Source organism: Hesperophylax consimilis, chromosome 9 (assembly GCF_061612785.1).
Source record: "Hesperophylax consimilis isolate HC1 chromosome 9, BYU_Hcon_1.0, whole genome shotgun sequence".
In the NCBI taxonomy this organism is placed as follows: domain Eukaryota; kingdom Metazoa; phylum Arthropoda; class Insecta; order Trichoptera; family Limnephilidae; genus Hesperophylax; species Hesperophylax consimilis.
Window position 1 is genome coordinate 20,672,172 of NC_142844.1, and position 25,561 is coordinate 20,697,732.

Here is a 25,561-nt window from a genome sequence, read left to right on the forward strand (position 1 = left end):
CAATTTGATTTTCAATGCGAAGTTATGCAGCCTTCATTGCCTACTCAACACTTCAGTATCGATAAAAAATACAGGTAGAAATAACAAAAAGCAGGTAATTTACATGATACATTCATAAGGCTCTCAGCCCATTCTTTATAAGTATGGTGAAAACATTGTTACTTATACAACCTAAAAATATACGTGACCGAAGCGAGTAATGTGACCTTTAGCATTCATTCTGGCAAAAGTTCGCTTGATAACGCCATCTTGTATGCTAATCAATTATTGTTTGAACTCCGATTTTCGGAAAAACCCGACCGAGATACAGACTACCGACTAACACGTTCAGAATGGCCTGCAGGCTGGAGTTACAAATAATGGACAACTATTTATTTTTATTTGAAATTTCCGCTAGTATCTAATACTTCATTTACAAAAACAAGAAAATGTTAATGATAAAATAGAAAAATACAACGTAGTGAAATTGAAAAAATAAAATAAATTAACTATTCATCCATAAAATTATATAAGTAGATAAGGCTAAATAAAACTATGTAAGTGTACAGAACTAATATCTACATTAAAAAACAGTGTAAAGAAAGAGATGTAAAATGTAAATGTAAACAAAATAAAATAATAAAACAACACAACAAGAATGAAACTGAGAAAAACAACTAGAATATATAATTAATGCTGCGTATAAACAGGACAAGGAGTATGTGAAAGGAACGAAGCAACCGCAATTCGTGGATCGGCTCATACCCTAATACACTGCAGGGTGGGTAGTTAATAATTATTATTGCTAACCTCGTGATTTAATATTTTATAGTATGTATTTAGTAAATTGGGCTGATGAAAAATGGAAGATATCACAATCTGAAAAGATGTTATATTTTTTGCATTTTCGTCTGAAAAGAAAATGTGTGTGAAGAATTTTTGAGTGTAGGATGTGCAATAGATGAATTGGGTATGTTTTTTACCTTCTCCAAAGCAACGAACAAAAGTTCTGACAATCCAGACTAAACCCTGACCAAAAACATTTTTGTCACCAAAGGAAATTATATATGGCACCCATCATATATCCACCATTTGAAGACCATCCTTCGGAGACAAACGTCATCAAATGATTGATAGGTACCTAATGAATTTTAATTTAGTTCACGAACCAGATAAGATAATATCAGAAATTGCAGCGTAGATGACTCTACAGAGATAATAATTATACATCTTTCACACCGTTAATCAAGGCATTTGCTGTATATCCACATATTCAATTCATTCAAATGAATTAGTCACATAAGATAACAACAATGTATTTAAAAAATGTGGGTGGGTCGTCCGGACATAAGACAATAAAAAAAACATCTCTTTTCTGAACATTTCTTGGAGGTTGGGCGCCAAAACAGGTAAATAAATTGAGTGTGTGTTAAAGGGGGGGGGAGGTTGGGTGTTTGTCACGGTACCAAGACCAAGGAAGTCATTCAGCGACTTTGCGAAGGTCATCGCCGCCTTGTGGCACGTTAAAAAGCATTGTTTATTTGCTCGAAGGAAAATAACACGGCAGCAATAATGAATGCCAAACAGACCGCGAGACATCTGGGCGCAAAAAGCACGCGGATGGAATTTTACAATGGATTTACATTTCACGTTATGAATTCTATGATTGAAGGATTCGAAGGTCATGAGGTAAACTTTTCCTGATAACAAAAATAAATACGCGAGTGCTGACTTATTCTAAAAAGATTATTCTTTACAAAATTTCAGTTTCGATGACATTGAAACCGCACATTGGCTAATAGCGATAAAACACGTAAAACTACTCGTGCATAATAATTTTGGACTTCTGCTTGTAAACAAATAATAAATAAATTAATAAGCATGCGTTGGCACTGTTGGCAGCTGCTTTGCATAAATCGACCAAAAGAATTACAGTTAAATCTACAAAAAAAATACTTTGGCGCTTCTTTGGATGTGCAGTACTGAACAGAAAACAGCCCAAATACGCAACATTATCAATACAATCGGAGCAATATCATCACAAAACTGTAGCCTGATGTTTAGTCACCTACATACCCTATCAAAGGCTTTCCCAATTCCAAAAACCTTCCTAGTATTTAATAAAGACGGGTATCTGAAATAGATACCTGCCGAAACTACGCTCGGAGATTTGTAAATATATATAAAGAGCAAATATACCAAAGAGCTAGAATTTATTTATGTATTGATAATACATCATAGAATAATATTTATAATATATTATTCACAGTGAGTTTAAAACTAATTTCGGGAATAATGTCGTAACTGAACGTGATGCACGGTCTAATGGCAGTTGCAGTTATATAAATGGTTCAGATATTCACATGCTTTATCCCTGAGTGGCTCAAACCGCAACACCAGACAATAACTCAACAAGAACTGCAACACCACGTGCACTGGCAATTCGTCATAACATGCTGCCGAGATTGACTACTTCTGAATAATCAACGTCCGATTAACGATGCGAGTCGGCCACGATCTCGTACGAACTCTGGGAGATCGATGCATCTCAAATTGCCGACACACAATGGTGAAGGATGAATCAGAATAAAAAACGGAATTAACCGTATTTGTTGTGGTATTTCGAAGAAGTTTCGGGCTGGGAGTTGGGACAATCCCAGACTAAAAGTGAAATCTTTCCGCAGTACACTCTTTACACTTTATGGAACTGCGAGAGCAGAACGAATAGTCACACAAAGCTAAATTTGATAAAGTCATCAATTTGCACAGTTAAAAAAGTGAAGAGTTTTATCCAATTCAATACGGCACGTATATTATATCAGATACCATTGTTTACATATTTCATTAGCTAGAAACTGGTAACGGCATCCTTACCTGTACTTGCAATTCCTCTCTGGGAACCATTAGTGGTTCATTGTACGTCGAAGTGCATAACATTAAAGTTATGAATGCAAAGGCTGCAGATACCTATGCGATTACGGCATCCATTGCTAATGGTTTCGGGAAAACCGGTGATGGTTTTGATAACTCAACTGACTACAAAGGAACAAAACAGCTCACCGGTTGCCCTGGAACTCAACGAAGGAGAAAAATATAACTCTTGGCTCAGCGTTAAACATGAGGCGCACTTCTCATTTGCCCTGCAGACGCAACTTCATTCGCAGAGTAAATTACGAGGTCCGAAACGGGAAGGTGCCATTAGCTTCAACGCGGAACATTTTGCTGAGAACGTTGCCATAATAAATTTAGCGGGGTTTTCCAAATAACAAGTATTGTAAATTGGAAAGTTTTTATCACGTTTGTTGAATAGTTTTTAAAATATAATATAGTACGTAAAAAATAGCGAGGTTGACAAGACACGTAAAAAATGAGGAAACAAACATACGATCATTTTGATTAGGTTTATTGATAATCTTACGATCATGGTCAGGATGTTGTAAAAACGTACAAAAAATATAACATAGCAAATTTAGTGATTAATTTATTCCAGTTTGAGGTTGTTCTTACTTCGAGGAAAAGAGTTCAACAAATACACAGGAAACCCGGCTAGTTCAGCCGATAATTGACGGTTTTGACATTCCAACCTATTAGGCACCTATCCAATTGCGTTCTTCTGTCGAAGGTAACGGCAATTGGTCTGTAAAATAACTACTTGGTATTACCCGTAATAAAACAATGGAAATAATATTACGAACAGTAGTAAGGTCAGTGCGGCGGTTATTCCGTAAAAAAAACTTTGTTGTATATTTTATACAAGTCGGGGCCACATATATCAACTATTACCGTGGTACGGGCGCAGTTTTAAAATTAAGTTCAACATTTAGCAATAATTAGAATCACACATATGCTTTTGTGTAATAATTACCACGTTAAATATTAACAAGCACTGCATGCATGTATCAAACGCTGGCTTGAAAGCTAAATGAGATTAAAGTCTGATTAGGACGTCAAAAATAAACCAGTTTTGAAATAGAGATTAATTGTGGCGTGGATTAAACGGGTACCTAACCATTGTGTCACGTATAAATAATGTAACGATCTATTGAGACCTCTTTCACCGTGACATTACGTGGCGAGTGGCTGAACTTGAAACAGAACGGAAGTGAGAACTTAAGTTAGCGAACCCGGACCCCGTTTTAATCGCGGAAAATCCCAACATAAATTTGTAAGGGGCCCGTACAGACTCGCGGGCATTTATGATCCAGAAAATATATTATACAGATAATGATGTATTATAATGGCAGAGACAGCTGCAAGATTACGGAGAGCATTGGACCAACTACATGTATTCGATAAAAAAAACTATAATTACATAACTTCATAAGCTCCCATTATAGCCTTCGGTAGGCAAGAAAATAAGCTCACATTGAGAGATATTAACATTTCAGATGATAGATCTTTTATCGGATTTTTCAATGTGGGATTTTATTAATTTATTTTCAGTCTCGTCACGGTACTTCATATAAAGTCGTCACCACATGTTCAAGATACCACACGGCAGAACAGATGTTCAAGCGCATCATAGCAATGCAAGAGAAATGGTGCAATTTAATGAAATTTCTAAAACAGTATATATTATTATATTTAATTACTCCTTAAGGGGGATCACCTTGAGATAATCGATTTTTTTGGCTGAATAATTTTTTTATACTTTTAAGAATATTATAAAAATTTAACCATTTCAAAATTCAAATTATTTCCAAAATTAAAGCAATGAGGTGTACAATATATCTCAAAATTCACAACACACATACTTTATAATATTATCTAACGTTACGTATACATACGCGAGCCGAACTGCCGAACTGAACCTCAACTAATGGAAAAGGAACGAAGCAAGCGCAAATGGCGCGAAACGCTGCTTGCAGTTGCTTCATTCCTTTCCCGTAATTCGTGGCTCGGTTCGCGTTTAAGTTCGCAAAAGTATAAGTACAATAAGAGTACGATTTTTTTGATTGTAAGTTCATAGGTTACACATTTTTAACTCAAAATTAAAAAAAATCAGAACTTTTTTTGCAACAGCTGTCATTTCTACTATTTTTTTTTTTTAAATTTTCTTGGGCAAAATCTTAAGTATTACCTTTTTTCAAACGATGCCTAACAGAGTAAATAAGTACACCCATCAGCAAAGGATGTTCAAGAGAAACATGATGGCTCATATCTCCATTATTTTTTATCATAAAACTACTATGTATACGTGTAAAATAAAACTTATTTTAAAGCTACTCGAGCGATTGGTGTCATGTATATACATTTACCATATTATTTAAATAAAACCATTCTTCAAAACATTAAGGCGATGCACTACGTCGTGTAATATTTTAAATCGAGCCGCTATCAATAACAACCCTTACGTAAATGGCGATAAGGTTTAAATTCCCGCTTAACACCATCCGCATGTGTTTTGATTTATGCAAGAAAAAAACTTTGCCAAAAAGTGCCTTTTATTTTATTTTGTGGATGTTCAGGCATAAATATTTAATTTTTATTCGATCATTTTATAAATAACTTAATTTTCCACATCATACAATAAAATCCTAAACGAACATGGGTTCGTAAGTAGGAGATTTTGAACTTTAAAGCAGTTTTCATAGGCCTTTACCATTATTTTTTTCTGGGCTTATAAAATGACTTATCTAAAAAAAACTCGATTATTTCAAAGGCCAAGATGTATTCTACTCGCAGTATTTAATTAAAGCATCCGAAACATTTTTAGGTGACCAAATTTTCAAACCAAAAACACGTGATTTTGCATTACTACGTATGGCATCGCCTTAATATGGAAACACATAAAACTGCTTTCTGAGGTTTAAAGCCAGTGAATCTACCTAAATTTCAACGTTTATTCCATAATTTTAGGTCCTATAAATTTGGCATATTGTGAGAAGCGATCGCTCAAAACTATTTTGCAAACTTGGCATCATATGCCAAAAATCGCTCGAGTGGATTTAACAGCCGCGTCAAAATTTATTTTTATTTTCATACCTATTTTTCTGAGCGCCAAGGTGGTGTAACCCCTTAACTAACCTTATTTTTTGTTGAATTTTAAAATAAGACATAAAATATGTCTACTAGAAACTGGAAGATTAACGACGAGACCATGGCGTACGTGCAATTCAACACAGACGAAATGGAGGATCTTGTAGTACGTACATTTTATATTCTACCATATATACAATAACTGGTTCGCCTGCCCATACAACGGATTCAATACTGGATAGAAAAAACCACATTTTGGAATTCCCTAAAATTAAAGAACGAATATAAAATAGTGCTGTTCACGGTTTAATTGGATCAATTTGCTACCCGAATCCAAGCAGTAAAAAATAGACATATAATATTTGTATTTAATAATAAAACCAAGTGTTAGATTAGCTCGGTCGAACATTTCATGATGGTAGTAACTAATTATTACTAGCTGTACCCCGCCACGCGTTGCTGTGACTTCTATAGGTCACTGCATCGCGTTCTATCAGGTGATATCTATAAAATATAGGTATATAAAAACACAAGCGTATTCAAGTGCAACGTTGTGTCAAAATTTCAAAGCAATCGTTGAAGATCTTTCGGACATTAAAGATTTTGGACAAACGAACATTTTTATTTATATTGATAGATTTGGTTATTTTTATTATCAACAACAGCTAATCTTCTTGAATATTGATTCGAGTTATTTCTGTTGAATAGCGCATCGAATCACAGCCCAACAGAAAAAAAAATCGAGTTACTCAAAGACAAAAAACAGTCAATGATAACATCATAACCTCTATCTGAGCTGCCTACTTCACACCTATGCCAAAACACAAGGCAGACAAAACAAAATAAAATAAATTTAAAAAAAACTACAATCGACATTCACAAGATTTTACATCATCAGTGACGACGAAAATTTGTTTAGTGGGAATTGGTTCCGTTGATAAAATTAATATTTCCAAGCGGATTCGGCACCGATTGTAGCTTCGAGCGGAGAAAGTATTCGGCAACAGAGGCACGACGTGTACCCTTGTGTACCATGGCTCAGTTGGTAACCCGCTGCTCATCTTTCTTATCCACGGTCAGTTATCTCGAATCTCGTCAGATTATTGGCTCATTGAAGCGAGGATCGTCATAATAATTAATTAAAAGCCAATGTCAATGGTTTTGTGAACGGCAGTTTCTTCACCGGTTTGGTGACAGACCGGAATCCGTATAGAAAGCTGTATCGAAACAAAACTCAAAAATACCGCGGCGTCTTAGTGATTTTCGTTTCCCAATTTGGGTAAAATTTTCATATAATTGTTATACAGGGTTTTCCAATAAGAGGTATTATTTTGATATTCAATCGTAAAAGATCAATGGTTTAGTTGCTTGTGTGGCACGTAGCGCCGTCTTGTTGAAAGTAAACGTTGTCCAGATCAATACCATACAATTCCGGCCATAAAAAATCATTAATCATCTCTCGATAGCGCAATCCATGCACCGTAACTGTTGCTCCAGCCTCATTTTCAAAAAAGTAAGGTCCAATGACTCCGCCGGACCATAAACCGTACCAAACAGTCACACGTTGAGGATAGAGGGGCTTTTCAACAATAACTCTTGGGTTTTCCGAGCCCCAGATGCGACAATTTTGCTTGTTGACGAAGCCACCGAGGTGGAAATGGGCCTCATCACTCAAGATGATTTGCATTTGATTCACTCAAGTGAACAAAATGACAGCTTCAAAAGTAACATCTACCGAAATAGCGGGCTATTCAAAATAACACCTCTTATTGGAAAACCCTGTATTTGTATTATACTTGTAGTAACAATATGTCCAAATGGCTGAAAATTAACAAACTTAAACAATGTACATGATCAATGATGGTGGAAGCTTGAAAAAGGTTAATAAGATAAAGTAGGTCTTTGAGAATAATTCTAGACTCAAAGATACCTCTCGAAGAAAATGCCGATTTTATTGCAAAAGATGGCTAAGAAGGGGGTCATTCCTTGGAAGAGTTGTTTATTAATTTACAAAATAATTGTTGCACCACACAAACTACTGTTCTAGTATTCCTTATCTTAGTAACGTAGATTATCCTCAAAAACAACAACAATTATAAAAAGTGTAATAAATACAGAAAATGCTTAAAGAATTATCTAAACAAATAATTTTCAATAACGTTTTAATTTTTATCTACAATTTTTTTTTAATAATTTACTATCAACTTACTTTAGAGACAAGCTACATTATAGTAAAGCCTTCCACACACACCATACAAAACAGAAAAAAACATCAGACTAAAAAATGACTAAAACAAAACACATAAAATTGTTCATTATACAGGGTGGGGCAAAAGTAATCACCCTATTGGAAAACGCTATAACTCGGTTTTGACATTTGTGAAGTAAACAAACGCAGAATACAAATCGACAAGACATGAATTGGTTTATAAACAATTGTACCAATTTCACAAGCAGTACCAAAGTTTATCATAAAAAAAATTACAGCAAAAGAACATCGGGTGATTACTTTTGCCCCGTCCTGTATAAAGGAATCAAAATGGATAGCTTAGTTCCTAGTGAAATTAAAAATGAACCTAGATTGAATTCAAAGAAAAATGTTCACAGTAGACCACACGAAGCGAATCTATTTTAAGTGAAATAAATAAAGGGCGTTAGAGCCAAAATGTATTGTAATGTATTGTATTGATAATTGCTATGTTTGGGTGACCTTACAAGAATGGTTCTTCTTCAGTTTTCGTAATTGATAGATAAATGAATCAGGTATAGGTATTGCAAGCGTTAGGAAAATCTAGGATATCTTTAGCAAGAACTAGGAAAAATACAAATAAATTCGATGTTTTTTTTTACTCATCTTTAGTCAGCTAAGTCAATTTTCCTTGCGACCTCAAAGCGGTAGGTTGTGTATGGATATCATAATATCGTGACGGACATTGCACCGCGATGGGGACAGAACAAATCATTGAGGAGATTGAGGACGAACGGTGTTTGTCAAGTTGGGGGAAATACGCTGAACAAAAACATCACATACGCTTGTTTTCAGAGCGCGGGGAAATACGGTTAACTAGGCCATCAGACGGTTTACCCAATGCTATAAGTATCCATTACACCTGCCATATGTTGCACATTTTGTGGAACGGGGCCTTCGATATTCTAAACCTAAGTGATGTAAAATATAATTTATTCCTACAATAGATAGGAAAACACACGTGCAATTTTAATATCCAATTAAATTCTTAACTTTCAGCAAACAAAAGTTTTAGAGCTATTTTGTAACCCCGCCGTTGGTAATATAATTCTTAAGTATAATAATATTACGAATTTACTTTTACGATTGATGATGTTAAAAAAAACTGATAAATTACATACAATTTTGTACTTATGCTGACATAATTATATCACAGCAGAAATTTCAACAAGCAAATTTGAAGGAAAATCCCCATATCGTTGCAAGTACGGCGCGTGTAAGCACTTAAGAATTAGTAGCGATAAATGGCATTGTCTCTATGATTTGACACCTTTCTCTTTGGGGAATTCTGCAATGCAATATGAATACACAAAGCACTTCATCAAAGGAGTATTTCATCATGCAAAAACCCAACATGCTCATAAAATGATGTCAACCTATTTGAATACAATGTACATACTTAATTTTGTGGATTTTCGGTCTAGGTTTCGTAAAGATGGCATCATAACTTTACTGTTAATTGTACAAAGGAAAGGAGAATCCGAAAGAAAATAAGAAATATTATAAAAGGACACACCAATATTGATTATCAATTTCACATTGGCCCCAGACATCTCTGGGGATACTGTTCTGAGAGTCTTTTTAAGGAGAGCGAAAGGATTTGAGGTTCTGGGAAGGAGAAAAGTGTGAAGGGTGGGTAGGAATCTGGGGGTCAGTGAGTCCTGGAGTGACAGACGAAGATCGGCTGGAGACGTCAAAGGGTCTCTCTCAACCGACGTCTCCCGATCCGGTCCTGATCAAGTCCTGAACAAACATCACCCCATGAATCCGGGCACCCCTGCTAAATCACCAAACGTAGCGAATAATTTGGGGTGACCTGTGGCAGATGTGTTTGTTATCCAATAAATGGTTGCCTTGGCGGTGGTACCCATACTTGCCTCCCGAAAAGAATAATTCACTAATTTAGTTGCGTCACTATAAATTCAAAGAATCTGGGAACCTACACTACCTACCCTATTAATTCCAAATCGATCATAAAAGGAGATTAAACACGTCTGATTTTACGTCATTAAATTGTTGTTTTGAAGTAAACGGATTTTCCAAAATGTCGGTTTTCCTCAATGAAACCAAAGAATGTGGATTTATCCAAGGTAAACACACGCAATATCACGTGAAACTAATACGTAAGATAGACGACAGACGTTTTGCTTTTATTGGTAATTATTCTAGGATTCCCTATAACTATATACATATTGGGAAATCAGATGACACTAAGAAGAATAAATTTTGTTTCCTTCATAGAAATAAATTCGATTTATGTAGTACGAAGTATCAATGGAACCATTTTTTTCAAATGACCTATCACTGCTTAGGTACTAGATTCAAGAACCTAAAATGGCAAATTCAAAATTTGTTCCATTTCCATAGACGTTTAAATATCCAACGCGATATTCGAAGCCACGGATAAAGTTAGTAGAGTAGATATGGTTAGGGATGTATTTGTATAGATCGACTTACCATCATAGTTTTTCTGGTCAAGGGCGTGCGGCAAGGATCGGGACCCCGGTTGGGGTGCAAGGGGGGTGGTGAGAGCGCGCAGGGAGGCGATATCCCCCGCGGCGGAGGCCAGGTGAAGGGCGGTGTTGCCATCAGCGTCACGTGTGTTGACCTGACCAAGGAAGTAGGGTCTTAATTCATTTAAAAAAAAGAATAACACCACAAAACTTTAAGGTAATCGCTTGGGTGGGTACCCACTCACTAAATATGTAATAAATAAAATACAATCTCTGTTATCTTTTTTATTTATTAAACGCTTTATGGTTACGTTATTCAGAAGCACGGGGAATGATCAATGCCTTATAAAAGTAGTCTATGCAATTAGGAGACGAATCGAAAAATGAAATAACAATTGATTAAATTAAAATCAAAGCAGTTAGTTGATGCATACACGGAGAAAAAATATTTATTATGGATCTGTTCAAATTACTGGTAACTCCAGTTTCAAAAACGGGATTGCAGGCCTTACGAATGAATTAACAGGATTCCTGATAACTTTTAGTAAAATACGAATATATTATCACGATTTCGGAACATGTGTACATGAAAGTCAGAGTATTTTCGCATGTCGTAATGATATATTATCAAGGCAAAGTAAAATACGAATATATTATCACGATTTCGGAACACGTGTACATGAAAGTCAAAATATTTTCGCATGGGGATCGAACCTTCCTCCCGTGGACTGGAGTCAACCGCGCTAACACGGCTGACCGAGATTTATTTCGTATATTAACTACTGCAAATTCATCCAATTTCACAGAAATGCGTACATGTGTGTATGCGTGATTGCCACCAACTATTATCGGTTAAAGTGGGTTAAATTCCACTTTCAAAATTTGCATTAATTCATAATTCATAACAAATTATTATTAACCGTTTGAGTGCCAAAAAAAATCATACAGTTGCTTGTAAAATGCCACCAAAAAAACATTATTTTTTTATGAAACTATATATTTTTTTAAAACCCCATAAATTCTTTGAATTTTCAAGGATTTCGATGATTTTTTCGGTGTTTTATTAAAGGATATTGGTTTAGAATCACGCGGAGGAGGATCCCGAAGTCCAGGCGTTTCAAAAAAATGAGAATTTTACGTACAGACGTACGCGCGAATCAGAACACGACTGACGCAATCGACGGAAATCGACGATCGGCAATCTTCGTTAAAACACGGTTAACGGTTAACGTTTAACGAACTAATATTTTTTTTTAATTTGTGAACACGACAAAGTAAACTGCCGAAATTAAACAGAAAATATAAAAATTCCCATTACAATATTCCTAGTAAAACTTATAACCGACTAGGTTAGAAGTTTTAGGGAGGCATAAACAAAGAAATACATTTTACAGGTACTAATTCCGGATGAATTTCTCATGTTCCAGAGTTTTAGCATGAAGGTGTGTGTACAAACATAGAATAAAGAAGTTTATTATATGCGTACAAAGGAATTCGCTAAAGCAAGATGTCGTTATTGTATTATCATTTTCCGAGAATTGTTTTAATATTTTAGAATAAAATCAGAACACGTACCGGGCCTAGTAAGGGATAGACTGGTTCACAAAATCAAAAAATTTCCCTAACTTTAGTGTTAAACCTTCCTAGAAAGGTTCAATGTGAGGTTACCTATTATTAATGGGATTATTAGACCAGGAATTCACGGAAAGCAATCATTCGTCTATACAAAAGGGGTTGGTCCAAATATTATACTTAGTAGCTTAATGGTTAGAACAGCTAACCGGCAGTCAGAAGATTACGGGTTCAATTCCCGTTGGCGGGATTTATTCTTTCAATTCGTATGGGTATTACTATAAGAATTTGTTATCATTTGTGCTATGCATAAAACCTTTTCTTATAAACATTAAAAAATAATAAATTTCTCTCTCGAAATTATTTGAAAAAAAGTCTCAAACTAATTCACGAGTTTCGTACAAAATCCTTTAACTTTTTTTAATAATGACAATTTTTTTAATGTGAAAACGCACAAGAGTCCCAACTGCTCCCAACCGTCTGGAGCTAGTAAGACTATGGCATCCCCAATTAGGGTATATTGTGAGGCTGAAGGTAGCGGGAATGGGAAGAAGATAGGGGAGAGGAAGGTGGGAAAGTACCTGGCTATTCAGATCTGGTCATCAAACATGAACAAAGCCCTTTCAAGCAACCTTTCAATTCTGAATGGTGATCTTACACCAGGGCGATACTGAAAGTATCTTCCAATCTGGCCGCATAAAAAAATATTTACATCAAGATCGTATCATCGTTACATCAAGATTTAGGACGGGTTATTTCACAGATTTTGAACAATTCATCAATTTTCAAGTTCAACAAAGATTCTGTTCAAGTTCTTTCATAATTTCAGTTTTGTGAAACAACTGGCCAATAATGATATAATAAAAGAACTTGAGTAGAACCTTCACAGAACTTGAAAATAAACTAGAAATTTGATAAATTGTTCAAATTCTGCGAAACAACCCATCCTAGTCAGTCATTAAACCGTGCTAAAAAGGCATAACCAATTAAAAATAATTAAGTTTCCATTGTACCCGACCTATCGTCGTGTCTTGATGGGGCATTGCCCGTAAAAATCCCCCTTGCAAATAATGAGTTACGTACATAGTTTCCATTTACGACTAAGAAGCCCGTGGCCAATTACCTGAAAGATTTTTTTCATGGTATTTAATTTATTCGACCACATAATGGTAATATTTAGACTCTAACGTAGAGAAAACCCAGCAATTGGGTCTCCCCCGATGCGAAGCCAAACACAATAATGTCTCGATTTTATTGCATAGGTTATGTCTAATGCATTATTCTAACGATATTATTTGACCAGTTAAGAGTAATCTCAGTTCGCGCCACGTAGGTACGCTCTGATAAACTCAAATATAGGCATTTAACTAAAATAATTTGTTAACAAATAAAGAAACAAGTAGAAATTTAATAATACTAATAATAATATAGTATGGTTTTAATAAAGTTGTTGATTGACTAACACCGCTCTAGTGAGATGAAGCAAAAACCAATAATGGATTATATTGCGAGAACTAATTATGATTTTCGCTGATGCTTTTAAAATCAAGTGGAGATAAACCAATCGAAAAAAATGCACCGATTTTGAATTAATATGTTTATGTTAACTAACTAACTAACCATCACGCCGTTTCCCCGCAGGGGTAGGCAGAGAGGACGGACCGCCAAACAACTCGGTCTTGGCACACACTCCTTGCCTCATTCACATTCATACATCGTCTCATACATACTCTTCTATTATTCTGACTCTTGACATGGCCCGACTCGAGTATCTGATTCACTTGATCGTGCCATGTCTTCCTCGGGCGTCCCCGACTTCTGCTACCATTCACATTTGCATCATATATCCTCCTTACACTCCTATCTTCGCTCATTCGCTCTACATGCCCAAACCATCTAAGCATACCTTTCTTAATCTTACTCATTACGCTTACATCAGCCTTGCACTCTTTGCGGATCTCCACATTCCTCACACGATCAAACATGGTTTTACCACACATACGCCTCAGGGATCTCATTTCAACAGCATTTAATCTACTTTCATCCTTTCTTTGCCAGTTCCATGCCTCACTTCCATACATCAAGGTAGGTACCAGCACTCCGTTGTGGACTGCTAACTTCGCTTCTTTGGACAATTTTTTGTTAGCGCCTACGGCGTTTAGTCCTCCATTAACGGAATTACCTGCATTTACCCTTCTTTCGATATCTCTGTCAGCCTTCCCATCTCTCGTAAACATACTTCCTAAATACACAAACTCATCCACCTGCTCCAAGTATTCCCCATTCACAATTATATTGCACACTGTTTTCGTACTCTCTCTTTCAAACACCATTACTTTAGACTTACTTACATTCATCATTAACTCATTCTTCATGCATACTTCGTTCATCCTAGACACGAGAGACTGTAGATCATCTATACTATTAGCAATCAGCACCGCATCATCAGCATACAACAGGCAACATACTTTCAAATTATTCAAATTCGCGCCCAATCCCACCTCTTTCAATTCTTGCATACAATTATCCATGTATAGATTGAATAACCACGGTGACATTACGCAGCCTTGTTTAACACCTTTTGTGATATCAAACCACCCCGTAAAACCACCGTTTACCCTAACACATGCAACGCTTCCCTCATACAGAGACGCAATTGCCTGAGTCAGATTCGTATTCACTCCATACTTGGACAACACCTTCCATAGCTTTTTCCTGTCGACTCGGTCGTATGCTTTTTGTAAATCTACAAAGGCACAGAAAAGTTTCTGGTTTTTTTGCCAGAAACTTCTCAGTGAGCATACGCAATGAGAAGATCTGGTCCATGCACCCCCTTCCACTCATAAAAGCACCTTGCACATCCCATATTTTATCCTTTGTTTCCTTTCTTACTCTTTCAATCAAAATTCTACCATACAGCTTGCCAACTGAACTAAGCAGGCTAATAGCCCTATGATTCCCACATTCCATACGTGACCCTTTACCTTTGTATAATGGCATGATCACAGCCCTTCTCCAATCTAAAGGCGTGTAACCTTCCTTTAAACATTGGTTAAAAAGATTGCACAACCATGCGAGAATTACACGGCTACCTCCTTTAAAATATTCAGCAGCAATATTGTCAAACCCAACAGCCTTACCATTCTTCATACATTTAATCGAGCTTTCTATCTCATCCATGCTAATTTCGGTAACACTCCATCGTCATTCATATCTGATTCGCCGCTGGAATCACTGTCACTCACTTCGCTTTCGAAGACTTCCTCGAAATAATTCATCCATCTCTCTTTTATTTTTTCCTCATTCGTCAACATTTTTCCATCTTTTGATTTTATCACTTTCATGCTTCCGTTTTCTGGGCCACTCCGGGACCTTTTGACTTCTTTCCAAAACAACTTAATGTTTTCTTGGAAATGGTTTGTCATTTTCATTCCTTCTTCCTCTTCCAGGCGTTTCTTTCGTTCTTTCACTCCAATTCTTACTTTTTTCTTACATTCCTTATATACTTCTTTCGCTCGATACTTGTCTTCGCTGGAAGCACTGCCAGCCGCAATCAGACACAACCATGCTTTCTTCTTTTCTAAAAACTCGGAAAACAAGGAATTGTACAAGTTCTGTTCGAAGTTCAAATAAATATCCTAGTAGGTATGTAGTAGATATTTTTCAGAAACGGTTTTACTTGATTTGAAGAAGTTGTTTTCGAATTTCAAAACAATGCTCCGGTAGGTACTTATTCGAAGGCAGGTGATTACTCGCGGTGTACTGTAGTTTATCAATCTTACCTTGGCTCCCGCTATCAGGAGTCTTCTGGCTATGTGCGGTTGCTGTGTGAGCACGGCGAGGTGGATGGGCGCCCTACCGGAGTCGTTGCGCACGTCCAACAGAGCGGGGTGAGGGCACATGTGCAGCAGGGCTAGTACGGCTTCAGTCATTCCGTGGAAGATGGCGATGTGCAACTGGCTGTGGACAAACAAAAAAACTACATTAATCATAAGAAAATAAAATATAAGAAATTTTTCCACGTTTATCAAGTGGATCTAAGCATTACCCTTTCTATAATATTTTTTGTTAAATGATCTACCTACCATAATGTAAGAAATTATGTTTGAACAAGATCGACGGCCATCTTGCTTTATAATATGTAGGCTTCTATAAAGGAGGCACAGGTTTATTGGGCTCCTAATTTAGAAACGGCTTAATTTAGAAATTTTTTTTTTTTTTTTTTTTTTTTTTTTTTTTTTTTTTTTTTTTTTTTTTTTTTTTTTTTTTTTTTTTTTTTTAAAAGAAAGACAAACATTCCCGGGTTACGAATAACCCAACAATGTTTGAAAATCTCCTACTACCACCACAGAAAGCCGAAAATGTTGCTTGTGTTGTGATGGAGGACTTAGCCAGCCGAGGAATCGAACACGCGACGCTCGGGTGAGACCCAAGCGCTATGCCCACTCAACCACTGACCGGATAATTAACATTGATTTATTAAATGTAGTGAAAAGAAAATGGTAATCGAGCCCTTTGTGCGAAATGTTCAACAGATTTTAATCTACAATATAACTAATGGTGAACCGAAGTGGTAGGTAGTTAGAATTCAGAAAGGATATAATTGCACGGAGAAAAAATGAGTATTGCGGATTCATTTAAAATCCGGATAAAAACAGGATTGCAGGGCGTTTCCTATTAAACTTTTAGTACATTCCTAATATACCGAAACGCGTGTTCATGCACTTGCATTTGTCCTGATAATATACAATGACGAAATGCGAAAATATTATAATTTTTATGAACACGTTTTCCAACATCGCGATAACACGTTAGTGTTTTACTGAAACTTTATTAGAAAACCTATCAATTCATTCGTTAAAGGTCTGCAGTAATCCCGTTATTAATCGGATTACGAATAATTTGAAGAGATTCTTAATAAATTAGCAATATTTTATATCCGTGTGATTGGAGCTCCCCAAAAACATATTGGTTACATAAATCATTGTTTTGGAAAATATGTATTTTAATTAGTAACAGTGATTTTAAAGCAAAAATAAACGTTTGTTTGTAATTACATATTTTAATTGCGAATATACTGACCCGCAGCAGAAAATACATAAGGTGTAAATAAAGGTACGTAGGTACTTACTGAGAGAACATGTCCGATCGTGAAAAATTGTAGCAATGTATAAAACGAGCAATGAAAAATCACAAGTTCTACGCAAAAATAAAGTGGGAATTTCGAGCAAATATGATATTATAACTCCGATAAAATTTTCCGATAAGTACGAAATTTCCCAAAAAAAACCCCGTTGATCACTTTGTCAATTTATGTTTGACGGTGCTTATCACGTATCAGGTATGTCGCAATGATAATGCGAAAAGTTGTACAATTTGGTTCAACAATAACAGCCGCAGGGTATTGCCTCGAAAGCCCGGGGAATTGATCGGGTGGCAGTTTAGTACGTGCACTTGCATTCTCCCCCGATGATGGAGCGTAAAACCCGTTCGGGAAAACCCGAGAAATCTTCAGGGGCCAGGGGTCATTGCACCGCACTCATCCAGAAAGGTTGCAGCACAATGACGAGAGCATTGCCACGAAATGCGGCCTGAAAAATTCACACCACTTCCGAAAAAACCCACTCGAATATAAAAGAAAGAAGGGCAAGCAAAAACTTTCATCTCGCTGCAAGTTTCCCACTGACGAAACAATGGAGAGATGAAATTAATAATAAATAATAACGATTGTGTGAGTGTGCCCATCTTTGGTGGGATCGGAATAATTTAATTCGTAAGTAGGTACCAAGGTATTTACTTTGCAGCTTTGTACAGGTCATTCAAATGTTATTAGCATCGTACCCGTGAAAAATCACATGTCTCAGTCAAGGTACCACAGTTGACTGTTCACATTATTTATCTTCACAAAGATTAGAAATTTGAATTGAATAAAAAATATAAGATTTCTTCGATTTTTTAACAGCGTTTTGCCGTTTTGTCACGTACATACAAGGAAAATATAAGGTGCACTTATTCACATCAGGAGTGAAAAAGCGTTCTGCGTATTTCAAAATTTCTATGACAACATGTTTTTGTATGGTCAGCTGACTCCCAATATGACAATAATATTGTGATAGTTATATTAATCGATCAAATTTTAATATATTACGCACAGGAAAAGTTTTTCAGACTTCTGAAATGGCAAACATAGCAAGATGCTGCTTGGTATCGCAATAATTATGACAAAACGACACTAATATAAATTATACTAATAGACTTACTAAATCAGACAAAAAAATCCTACCGCATATTGAAAATACCAATAGTGAAACTATTATTTTTGGGAATGTATAAATAAAGCTAATTAATTGTGTACCTCCTAATACTTTGTACAGGTTGCAAACTAATAATCAAATAACAGTCCGTATTTTCAATTTACTTTTTGAGCAAAATTGAAATGAATCCGATACATTGCACTGAAGTGTTCTTACCTTTTGGTATAAGCAGACCCATAAATAAACCACTCACGGCAGATCATAAACCCCTCTTATAGAAGGGCTAACAAAACTGGAGTATCTGTCATAAAATTAATTAGGTACTTACCTACCACAATTTATTTGTGTGCCTTTAATAAAATATAGCTAGATATCATTTGTTTAAAATAGGTCGATAGACAATCAAAATTCTAAGATTGGGGTTTGATACATAACAGAATGTGTTTTACTCAGTGGGAAATTTACGAATCACGCTTCTTTTGAAAATAGTTATGATGCTGTTCGCAATTCAATTCAGCATCATCGATACCAACAAAAAGATGGAATAATAATAATAATAATTGGATGACTTGAATAGCGCCATTTTTGTGCAAAATCACCTCAAGGGGGAACCTTTCAGACGACGTGAAACCCAGGAAAATGCAAATCAGAATGTTTAATGAAAAAAATTATCCTTGGTCCATGTCAAGTATAATAGTAATAGGATAATTTGTATAGCGCCGTTCAGATACAGAAAACATTCTTACCTGGCAGGTTACTTCAGATAAACACACTTAGAAAGTTTAAGCTTGGGGAAGATAGCAGACAAGCAGTTGACACTAAATTAAAAACTCTGGACATTACATGATTATAAATTTGCTATTTTAACTTCTGTTACTTTTGATTTATTTATTGGAAGATTGGTGGTAAAATTTAGGACTCTTCGGAGATTAATTATGAAATTACCATAAGCTTAAAAATTCTTAGTTATTTACATTTTTTATACATTTAATTATTTACAGTGCCGCGGACTCTGAACGTGAAGGGTTTCTAACAGTTTCTGTCTTCAGGGATATGTTCATGATATGTCTGAAAGAGACAAAATCAAACATACGGTTTGTTCAAAATTCGAACTGAACCAAGAAAATAATATATATGATAAGAAAAAGAGAGTACGTAGGTACCTACCTCGTACGTATATTAATATCTTGTGTATTATTAATTAACCGTTTTGTATAAATCTGAATATGTTTTAATGTGCAAGCGAAATATAAATCATCAACTTTCAGTTTTCAAGTTTCTTTTTCACGAATAAGCCTCAAAGATAGGTTACACAGACATGAGAAACATTTTATTTTTATGTACCGTGTTTCAACAGTTTCCAGCTACCCGGAGCCAGTCAGACTATAACACCCCAAATTTGGATATGTTGTAAGGCTGAAGGGAATGGGGAGAGAAAACATATGAGGTAGAGAAAGGTGTGGAAGTACCTGGCTATTAAAATCTAGTCACTAAACTCGGCTAAAGCCTTATCGAGCAACGTTTCGATTCTCATGTTGGTATATACCACTCATGTTTACAACATTTTCTACCGATACCTCCGATCCGTCTCAGTTAATTAACCGACTCCGACTAATTGGATTCTACGCAAACGACAACAATATTTAAAAATGGAATCGGAAAAACCATTGCCGAAATTAATTTACAAATCTATAAGTCGGTACCCAACCGAGAGAGAAAGTATGCATTTCATAATATCAGTGTTTTGGAAATTTTTGGCCGCAGAATAAAATATCCCAACTTTCTTATTAATATTCACAAGTGCGTGTAAAAACGCTGCATCTGGGAAAACGAACGTGCATCGCAATAGGTAGGCGACACAATGTGGTACGTATACATTTTCGAACCAAAACGCGAGCTGAGACACGAAATACTGAATAGGAACGATGCAACTGCAGCGGCGTTTGGTGCAATTTGAGGTTGGTTCCTTTCCCATAAGTTGAGGTTCAGCTCGACCGTTCGGTTCACGTATGTATACGTAGCATTACGCTGTACGCATCATAGCCTATTTCAGCATATCGCTCGCCATACATTCCCATTGGTAGTTAGTATATGGCGAGCGATATGCTGAAATAGGCACGAGAATATAGTGTGGTCTGTCACAGGCATTAATGCATTATTATTCTTGCATTGGATTAACATTGTTATCAATATTGCTATTATAGGTATAGGTATTACATATTATTGCAGATGTACAAGGATGTAGAGCTGATTGTATTTATATTTGTAAATAGTATTTCTATTGTTTAAACAATAAACGTAACTATTGGTGTAAAAAAACCGATCCGGAAAATGTAATCAATATTTTTTTTATGTATTGGGAAAGCAGGTAGGTACCTATTTGCCGGCAAAATCATTTTTCCTGAGATAATAATACATTATTTATTGGGTGTGTTGTGCATTTATTTATAAAATGAATTCACTCTTTTCAGTTAGGAAGGTACCTACTCACTAGGGCTTCTTTGAATAATTTATTACCAAGAAGATTTTTTTTATACTATCGCCACACAGGAGGCTCCGAGGGAAATAATATCCCATGCCTATATTCATCTTAGGGGATGCTGTGTGGATGGTATTTGGCAAAGATCAGTGAACTAATTATTATTCTTATTATATGTTAAAAATAAAGTAAATACCAATGTGAATGGGCCCTAATGACGTTATGTTACTTTTGGGGAAAATGTTTTGGCCATTTTTATGTGGGAAAAGAAATGTAAGTAAAGAAATAATGTAAAGATTGTAAATTTGTAAGGAAACGTTTGATAGGAGATGAGTAGGTTTTGTTTCTACGTCATTTATAATTACTGCACAAGAGTCCCAACTTTCCGGAGCCAGCGGGACTTTGGCATTTCCAATATGGGGTATGTTGTATGTGGGGAGGGGAAGAGATGGGAAATATGAAAATTGGAATGGATCAATTATCTGCACGGAGAAAAATGAGTATTGCTAATTTATTAACGAATGAATTGATAGGTTTCTTGATAAACTTTTGGTAAAATACGAATGTATCATCACGATTTCGGAACATGTGTACATAAAAATCATATTATTTTCGCATTTCGTTATTATATATTATCATCAAGGCAAATGCAGGCGTATGAACAAGTGTTTATCAGGAAACGGCCTGCAATCCCGTTTTTAACCGGATTACCAATATTTTATTTTATTTTTTATTTGGTACAATATTTTTTTACATTTCAAAGTTTTCCAGTAATGTTGGCCTCACTGGGTGGCTTGCAGGTGCTGATGCCTTCATTTTATAATATGAAAATATAATCTAAATACAATCTACAATATAAGATAAAATAATACATTTAATATATAATCTTGTGTGTATGTGCGTGATGTGTGTTTATATTGGTTTTGTGTGTTACGTGTAGGTTTTATTTTTATTTTATGCTATGACATTTTGGTAATATTGTCTTTTTTGTTCTTTAATCCATTTTGTAATTTTGTGTGTGAATTTATTTTTATTTTCCTCAATTTTAATTTCAATTTTTACACTGTTGAAAGCTTTTATAGCATGGTATTGGTAGTGTCTTTGTTCTTTGTACGCTTGTCTAACTGGTCTGTTAGTGTTATTTTGTGTATGTTGAATTTTTTTTTTTCAAAAATGTAGTTTAGTAGTGTTTTAACGTATAATTGGCGTATATCTAGTACGTCACAGCTGTTGAATATTTGGTCTGTATCAGTCAGTCTATGTTTTTTTAGTATTACCTTTAAGATCGTTTTCTGTGCGGTTTCTATGTAATTGATAGCCGAGTTTGTTGCTCCTCCCCAAGCAATAATTCCATATTCTATTATTGATTGCAAATAATACATTTTAATAATAAATTATTGGTAATCCGGTTAAAAGGGGGAAAAAACTTATATTATATACGTAATACTCATTCTCCGCGTGTATACAACAATATTGTACAAAAAATCAATATTATAAACACAAATACGTTTGTGTTAACTAAATTATGTTTGTAAAAGTTTACCTAAAATGTTTACAATTTCAGAAATATATGCACTGTGGTAGGTAAGTAGGTGCCTCAATGAAAATAAGTTGTGATTTTGTGTTTGGCGGGAATATAATTATATTTAAAGATGCACAAATCACGAGATGTGTGTGTGCAACATTCTAAAATTCAAAAATACGTCATTATTCTTATATTTTTGGTACACAAAAAAAATTATGCCGCAGTTCTAATAATTGTTGGTGTAATAAAATGACCAGAATAGTTGTCTTCCAAGCAGTTAATCAAGATTCGATTCTGGGCCGTGGCCACTTATTTTATTTTATTACGCATTTAATAGGTAGGTACAAATACTTTTATTTCTTTTTATACCTCTTTTAAATTTGTACATCCCGTGTTTTTTCACGGTTCAGCGCTAGTTTGCAATAATTTAGTATGTTTTGTGATTTAGGGTTGGGCGGGAAAATGTATGAAAATTAAAATCATAGAATAGAATTCGAAAAAATGCGAAATAAAAATATTTTATTATTACCAGATACAAAAAAGGTTTATAATATTTTATCCAAGGTTTTATACATATATCAGTACATAGGCATTGTGGGACATGACCTTTTTATTATTATTTATTACGGTAAGGTTAGTTAAAGCTCTCATACAATATTATGCAGGTAGGCGATAATAGGAAGGCAAGCAATAAACTAGGATAATCCTACAAATAAATTAGTTTTAAGTAGAATTAAACGGCTTCTTGAAAACGTATTACTTATCTTAATCCCATTAGCAAAAACAGTACCTAGTGGGTAGATAACTACAGGTAATATACGGAGAGGTTTGCAGAAAAAATAGAAGACAAATCATAAACAATGGAAGATAAATGTATACAGAACGATTGTTATGGTAGAATAAACATATTTACAGTACCTATACAATATATTAAAAACATTAATATCTATAATGCTGTACTCGTACATAGTGACATCGTGAACTAACGAAGTAAAGTACGTATTTGAAGTTTGGACAAAGTTATGTAAAGAAGGTTAGGTCATGTTTGTAAATGTCACTTACGTATCTCCCTCATCGTCTTGTTGGTAGTAAATCTGCCACGGTTCGGGCTCTGGCCTCTTCTCAAGTTCTGGTTCGATGATGTTGAATGTTGGGACTTCCTTGGTGAGGTCAGTGAGTCCAGAATTCAAGTCATTTCTCTTTTCATGGCGTAAGTTGAGGCTAGAAAACGACTCTGTGAGGCCCACATCCACTCCGCTGTCTAATCGCATGTAAGAGTCCCTGTCGTCGATGGCGATGGCTTCCTTATCAATCTCGTCAGCGATCAGACCAGAATCCTGGGGAAGCTCTATTTCCCCGCTCAGAAACTGTTCACCACTGAATAGCTGACCCGAAATGATTCCCGAATCTATGTTACAATCGTCATCGATGTTGCTGTTCCCATCATCCAGTGACGTTTTTTTGGGGTTTGTATTAACGTTGGCACTGAATCTCGGTTTATCACTCATTTTATACTACTGTAGAATTCGACCAAAATAATAATTTACACCACGGTTACGTGATTCGCTATTTCAGATACTATACAAACATTCAAGTGTCTTATGCTGCCTAATATAGGCAAAAACAAAACTGATTTGCAGTTAAAACTGATTAAAAAAACAACTGCAATTCTTATTAAAACACGGTGTTATCACATTTACATATTCGTTTTCAAAAAAATGACACTCGAAATCAAAATATTAGCAGCTGTTTCGAAAAATTCGTTCGATTCTCGACGGCGGACCACACTCTCCACAACTACAACTCGTTTTACAATGATCCATAAATATACCACTCTCTAGATCGATATCTTCCGGCTTTTTGTATCCAACAGAATTATACAGTACTTAACCACAGATATACAAGCAGTACCTACCGTGCGGAGCAGAGCAGTAGACAAGGTAGAGGAAACTCAAGGCCATTTAAAAAAAGATGCGACCATAGACAACATAATTGCTCTCAGCCTACTCTATTCATTCACTAGCCCAAAAAAACTATTATAAAAATAAAAATGTCCTTGAAACAGAAAAATGTCGAAATGTTTTCCAAGGGCAAGGTTCATCTGACTAAGAAAATAAACTTTTACAGTGCATTTCCTTAAGATGAAACTTGTTAATCTGAGAAGAAGAAACCCAAAATGACAAGAAATTTGCAAAAACACTGAAGAAAATTTCCAAAACATTTGTCCGACAGTACGACGAAAAATTCCGACATTTTTCAGCCTCATGAACTCATGGTTACATATGTTTAAAAATCTTTAATTTCACCAAAACAATAAGATAATACAGGATAACACTAATCAATAACATGAATAAGTTTATCGATATAATAAATAACATTTATACGTTGTGGAGGAAGACATATGTCAAGTATGAAGCATTGTTCAAAAAACCGAACGAATAACCTAAAACTGTTAATTCACTTTAAACTTGAACTTACGTAGGTAGGTGGAATATAATATGTTTGTAACTCGCTAACACTATACTGGCTTATATTGTATTTTTATCACGAACAACTTTAACACGCAATATTTTCGACGGAAATGATAGTATTTCGGCAGAAAATGACAACCCGCGTGTATAAATAAACCACTCTCATTTTGTTTGAATGATTTGAAACTGTCAAACGGGAAAATTCCGTCATCTCTTTCTGTTACACGAGTCATTATGGTAGAGAGCGAGAGATCGAACCAATCCTTCTGTTCTCACCAATGAGATCTGAGCTTTTAGCCATATTATTCGTTTTCTATAAGAATTTTGAGGTGGGCGTGGCGGTTTCAAATGAGTTTCGAGGCCAAAGCTTAGTTAAATGCCCCTGCAATGATCGCAAAATCACACAAACGTCGCACAAATACAGCTCGGCAAGATAACGTCATATTTCTATCTCCCTCCCTCGTAGTTAAGGATGGGGTCTGGCGCTAAATCGCCACATATTTTCGCTTAATCGATATATTTACGAATGATTCATTTTGTTGTAATTATTTTTGACTTTTAGCATCGTCCCGTGGGTCGGTAAGGAATTGACGAAAGCTGT

The 25,561-nt window shown here is 35.4% G+C and overlaps 1 protein-coding gene across 1 annotated transcript in view; it reads right to left on the minus strand.

Moving 5' to 3' along the window:
- Positions 1-24,310, minus strand: part of cact (NF-kappa-B inhibitor cactus) — a 50,265-nt gene extending 25,955 nt beyond the window's left edge. Inside the window, exons 1-3 of the mRNA XM_089635762.1 lie at positions 23,552-24,310; positions 16,014-16,191; positions 10,664-10,814 (exon numbers count right to left, since the gene is read on the minus strand). Coding sequence (XP_089491888.1) covers positions 10,664-10,814; positions 16,014-16,191; positions 23,552-23,997 — 775 coding nt within the window. The 5' untranslated portion in view covers positions 23,998-24,310. The remainder of the gene's footprint in view (positions 1-10,663; positions 10,815-16,013; positions 16,192-23,551) is intronic.
- Between the last annotated feature and the right edge of the window lie 1,251 nt (positions 24,311-25,561).